The sequence below is a fragment of the Phodopus roborovskii genome, unplaced genomic scaffold (genome assembly GCF_943737965.1).
Source record: "Phodopus roborovskii unplaced genomic scaffold, PHOROB, whole genome shotgun sequence".
Lineage (NCBI taxonomy): Eukaryota > Metazoa > Chordata > Mammalia > Rodentia > Cricetidae > Phodopus > Phodopus roborovskii.
This window is the reverse complement of record NW_026126645.1, coordinates 4,122,364-4,128,363: the sequence shown is the minus strand read 5'-3', so window position 1 is coordinate 4,128,363 and position 6,000 is coordinate 4,122,364. Positions and strand designations below refer to the sequence as shown.

General features: G+C 43.6%; 1 protein-coding gene across 1 annotated transcript in view; it reads right to left on the bottom strand.

Moving 5' to 3' along the window:
• Positions 1-4,054: 4,054 nt before the first annotated feature.
• Positions 4,055-6,000, bottom strand: part of Eif4g3 (eukaryotic translation initiation factor 4 gamma 3) — a 204,378-nt gene continuing 202,432 nt past the window's right edge. Inside the window, exon 37 of the mRNA XM_051173661.1 lies at positions 4,055-4,474. Within this exon, the coding sequence (XP_051029618.1) occupies positions 4,293-4,474 (182 nt within the window). The 3' untranslated portion in view covers positions 4,055-4,292. The remainder of the gene's footprint in view (positions 4,475-6,000) is intronic.

The window sequence follows — 6,000 nt, the reverse complement described above, 5'->3', positions numbered from 1 at the left end:
GGGCTGAAAAAAAAAAAAAACAAGTCCCACTACATGACAGAGTGTACATAAAAATGGGTTAATTTAAGATGTAAGAGCTAGGTATTAACAAGCCTAAGCTATTAATGGAGAATTTATAATCACTAATAAGTCTGTGTGGTTATTTGGGAGCCAGCTGGCAGGACAGAGCTGACTGGCAAGACAGAGAAACACTGACTTTTATTATTTTTTTTCTCCCCTTAAAAAGGACACCTTTCAAATGACAGAATAATTGGCAACTATTTTCAGTGCACCAGAGACACTATGAACCAGTGAGGATACTATACAAGATCCTGAAGAAAAACTGTGTAAAACCATGTTGTACTCGCTCTGGCCCATGGAAACAGTAGGATGGTCTGTGCTAAATCCCCGAAGCAACCTCCCGGCATAGGCCATTGGACACAGAATTCATATGATTTGAACTAATGAAAAGTAAACTATATAAAAGCGAATTTGTGCTCTTATTACATGCACACGAGTGTGGTAAGTGCACCATGCAGTATGTACAGAGATCTGAGTAGGAAGTCTTAGGAGATCTGACTTACTGCCTTCACACAGGACTTCTTACTAAATTGAAATGTTTACTGTGCATGTCTCTACTTTCCCAGGGTTGGGGTTATAGGCACACAAAATCACGCTCACCTTTTTATGTGGGTTCTGGGGATTTGAACTCAGGTTCCCAAGCTTGCAGGGCAATCACTGTTACCAGTAGAACATCTGAGGCCTGGTTTTGCCCTAGACAGAACCTCACTCTTTAGCCCAGGCTGATTTAGAACTTGCAGCAGTTCTCCTGTGTTGGCCGCCCTGGAACTACAGGCATGAGCTAACCATATCCAAACATTGTTCATTTTAAATCGGATCCCACCAAACCCTGCTTTCCAGAAAGAGGACAGAGAGGGTAGCAATCCAAGCCTGTGTGCTCTGCTAACAAAAAGCATTAGTTCTCTGTTCACAATTTGTTTTTGAGATTAGAACTCATTAACTCCAGAATGACCTTGAGCTCAAAGCAAGTCTCCTGTCTCAGTCTCCGATGAACTGGTTAGTCATACCACCTTGTGACTGCATGTGGACACACATGCAAGGCCTGGAGAGGATCACCTATCACTCCCCCAGTGAATTCCCTTTAAACGGTCTTCCCATTGAACCTGGAGCCACAGGCAGGCATGCCATCCCACTTATGGAGGTGCTACAGATTTGAACTCAGGTTTCTCTACTTGTGCAAATGCTCTATCCACTGAGCTGTCTTCCTAGAGAGCCTGACCCCCTTTTTGTTATATAGCTCAGGCTGTCATCATCTTGTGTCCCTGAGTGCTAGGATAACAGGCACATTGCCTAGGAAATGGCTCTAATTTTGTCAAACATTGTGACATGGCATCCAGAAACCCAAAAGCAGAGGCTAGAGAGATGGCTCTGAGGTTAAGAGCACTAGTTGCTCTTCCAGGGGCCTTGAGCTCAATTCCTAGGAACCACATGGTGGCTCACAACCATCTGTAATGAGATCTGGTGCCCTCTTCTGGCCTGGAGGCACAAATGCAGACAGAAGACTGCATAAATACATCTGGGAGGGCGGGCGGGGGAAGAATCAACCCAAAAAACTCCAATCCTTGTAGTATATACCACTGCTACCAGATGCAATTCCAAACCGTATTTGTTATTGAGCTAGATGTTAACCTGATTATTTATCAACCCTTAAATTGAAAATTCTCCATTTAACCAGGATGTATCCCTGGTGCACAAATGGACTTCAGGAGCCCATTCCCTGTGGAGGGATACTCCCTTAGCCTAGGCCCTACCCCAGATCTCTTGACAGATTTTGATGCTCCCTCCTGGAAGGCCTCACCCTCCCTGGGGAGTGGATAGGCTGGGGAGTGGATAGGGGATGGCATGAGGGGGATGGTGGGGGGCATGAGAGGGAGAGGGAATGTAAAATAAGAAAAAAGTAAGCTAGGTAATAAAAAAATTGAATTAAAAAAAAAGAAAATTCTCCAATTTTACACCAGTTCATATTTAAAATAGTGAATGGGCTAGTCTGCGTTTAGCAGCCATTGATTTCCAAGATGTAGTCACTACCCTACCTGCTTCCTGAATCTACTCCCCTCCCCCACAAACATCATGGGATCCTTCAGAAAGCCTGCATCTCACAGGAGCTGCCTGGATGAGAATGCTCTGCATAACAGTGCTGGAGACATTACCACCTTACACCATTCAATCCGTGACTTTTCTAACTGAGGCTTCCAAGGCAGCTGGGTCTCTCCAAACCACTCCCCAAGTCCACTTTTATGGCTGATGCTGCTGGGTGCCTGGGACTTCCAGCACCTGGCTCTTTAGCACAGAGGAACAGGCTCCCTGACTGCATACATTAGGATGTGCAGTGTGCTCAGGCTCAGTGCAGGAAAGCACTTTAGATGTAGGAACTGCTCTGGCGCTGCAGTGGGTGGGTCTCCTCCTGTGGTCACTTCCTGAGACAGAAGCCAGCATATCTTAGATTACATGGATATGAAATACAAGGTATTTATTTGGTATCAGCCTGGAATTGTTCATAAATACATTTTGTAGGGTGAAGGCCCAGAAACTTCCCAGAGGGGAAGGAAAGAACCAGGCCAGAAACTTCAGCAGACACAGACCCAGCAGGACACCAGAGGTAGATGGCCACTCAAAGGCCTGGATGAAGCTTGAGTGCAGTGACGAGGTCTCCATGCAGGGTGATGTGCTGGCAAACTCTACTCCTACTACAAAGCACCCTTTAACTCTGGATTTTTTTTTTTTTTTTCACATTAGGTCAGAGGACAATTTGCAGACTGATCCTCCTCCCACAAGTGGACCAAGGGGTTAGGCTCAGGCCATTGTGCTGGGCAGTGAGCACTTTACTGCTGTCAGCCCAATATTTTTCATTCCTTTCAAAGGTATCTTTGGGATTTTGTTCTAAATGATTTATTTCTATTTTACCGACATTGGTATTTGGTCTTAATGCATGTCTGTGTGAAGGTGTTTGGTCCCCTGAAGAGCAGCCTGTGCTCTTAACCACTGAGCTATCTCTCCAGCCCCATCTTTTGGATTCTCAACTACTGTAATGATTAATGAAAGATTTAAACATCAGTGGTATTATTGGGGTGATCTGCTGCTGGGAGCCATAATATACACAGCTAGACTGAAGTTTGCTTGTCCTGGACCCCAAGGGCACTGCCACCTTCTATATCCCCACTGGACAGATACACACACGGCCCACACACACACCACCACCCCACATCTTCAGAAGCAACCGGGATTAGACAATAAGCAGCCGACACACAGGTGACGGCTGTCAAAAGGAGACGTCGCTTTACTTTATTTTAAACTTGCAATGCTTGCCTTTATTTTGTTCCTTATATTTTAAAAGTGAAAAGAAATAGTATTGAGTCAGTTCTTTTATGTTTTTAAATATTTGTTCTATGTATTTACAAGCCTTAAGGTTGCTCTAGCCATTTCAATGGTATTCAGGTTATTTTCCAGGATAGCACTTTTTCTGAACAATTCTTGGATTTTTCTGGTCCATAGTACTTCCTTCTGTTCCAAGGTTATGTGTTTTGTGATTACTAGTGTGATTTTTACATTTTTTGAAGCAAGCTGAGAGGCAGGCAGAAAGATCTGATGCCAGGGGTGGGAGTGGGTTGAAACAGAGAGAGACAGAGAGAGACCGGACACAGAGAGATGAAAGAGAGAGAAAGAGAAAGAAAAAGGATCAGGATCTTTCTTACCTTGTTCACCCCAAACCTTCTCAAATCTGGACTAACAGCTATGTCTTAACACAAATGTGAGGTGCATCTGAAGGGAAGGGAAATTTATTTTTTTTTCTGCTTTTCTATTATACAAGTTGTTTACAGAAACTGCAAATTAAAAAATTACACACTGGCATTTGCAGTCCTTAAAATAAATTAAAAGTTTTCAACTGTTTTTTTTCCTTTCCTTTTTTTTTTTTTTTTTTTTTTTGCTAAATGTGTTTTTTTTTTTTTTTTAAAGTATGAGTCCTCGTTTAAAAAGAAAAGATTAAAACAGAAAATATTTTCTATAAATAGTACATGTATTTTGGTTTCCGAGCTCCCGCCCTCAGGTCTGCTGTCTCCTTGTTCCAGCACCTTTATCCTTCATGATCACCTGTTTCCTTTTCCCTCTCCCACTCGTGCACACGTGGGGTTTCTGCGAGAGTTGGCCTTGCTGCACTGTGATTGGCGAAGACGTGAAACTTTTTAAAAAAATACTTAAATTGTTTCTTTTGTTTCGTTTGTGTATTTGAAGTATTAGTTATCCTCGGACTCCTCTTCCGCTTCCCGCAGCCAAGTGAAAAATGCTGTGACAGATTTGAGGGCCACGCCCTTCCCGTTCTGCTCTGCAGGGTCCTTGCTGCTCTCCCATTTGTAGAAGGCATCCTCTGAGATCACCTCCTCGTCATACAGGCAATCAAAAAACATCCGGAGCAAATCTGCAAGTGGGTGGAAACAGCCATTGGTCTGGGCAGGGCACTGTAGTTACAAGGGAAAGCAATGATGTGTGAATGAGTAAGCCAATGCAAGCAGTGGATGAATGAATGAAAGAATGAATGAATGAATGAATGAATGCAGGGAATGAGTGAATCAACGCAATGAATGAATATTGGCTTCCTAGGACCATGCATCACATGCTCCTGATGCTGAGGAATGTAGCACCCATTTGCAGAGGAAAACCCTAAGCAGCCTACATTACTTCTATACCTTTATTTTATTCAAATACAACAACGTTCACATACTGGTGAGGCTGTCTCCTATCATGCAGTTACCAAATTAAACCCTTTAAAAATCTAGGGCTGTACTAAAAACAAAGAGTGACTAGGTGATCTCTGGGGCTGAGGTGATCTCTGCATTTTGGTGTCTTAAATGTCTGGATAACTGGAATAACTTTTCTCTTACAGTAGAAACTTGTATTACTACTCAAGAAAGGGAGAACACTGTGAGAGACATTAAACCCTTTTAAATGTATTTATTCTCCCTTTAAGCAGGGCAGTGGTGGTGCATGCCTTTAATCGCAGGTGGATCTCTGTGAGTTTGAGGCCAGCCTGGTCTACAGGAGCAAGTTCCAGGACAACCTCCCAAAACCACAGAGAAACCCTGTCTCGAAAAACCAAAAATGTATTTATTCTTCCAAAGTTCCTTAGAACTGAGTTCAACCCACAGCACTGCGAGAGAGAAAGGAAAATTCCTTCATGACAGGATTTCACTATGTAGCTCTGGCTGGCCTTGAGCTCAGAGATCCACTTGCCTCTGCCCACTGAGTGCTGAGATTAAATGTGTGCACCATCACCCCTGGCCAGCTTCCTGATCATCACATTAATGGACATGGCAGTGAATGAATGATGCCAATAAATGAGAACCAGACACAGTCTTAGTTACATTTTTAGATTAGCTTTTGTAATCACATTAGCTTAACACTGAAATAAATCGTGCCCTCCCCACAACCCAACAAAAATAAAATAAACAACCGTAGTTAATCTACAGGGACATGGAGCGAGGCCACAAGTCTGCCGGCTGCAGGTTCCCAAACCAACAGTTCCCAGGATGACTGAAGCCAATATAATGGGGCACCTAATGTCAACTCAGCAGCCACTTCATTAGACACTTCATCTGAAAAGCTAATGTCCTCTTCTGCAAGAGCTCAGAGAAGCACGCTGTCCTGTTCTAAGACCTCAGATGACTTATGCTCTCAGGATAACTTGTTTTAGCCCTTTCTTTCTCTCAGGGAGATTCAGGAGCATTTTCACTAGCAAAGGAAAACGTTGCAAATGCCGTAACACTCAAGGCCATCCCTGAAATACGCTCTGTCCATGTGCACAAACTGCAGTGAATTCCTGAGGACACGACAGTGATTCACTGGCTAGCATCTAGCAGTGGGGTGTGTGGGTAACTGACGCTTTGGTGAATGCCAGTGGCTCAGGATGCTGAGATCACTGGCCAGCCTCGAGGCTATTCAATATGC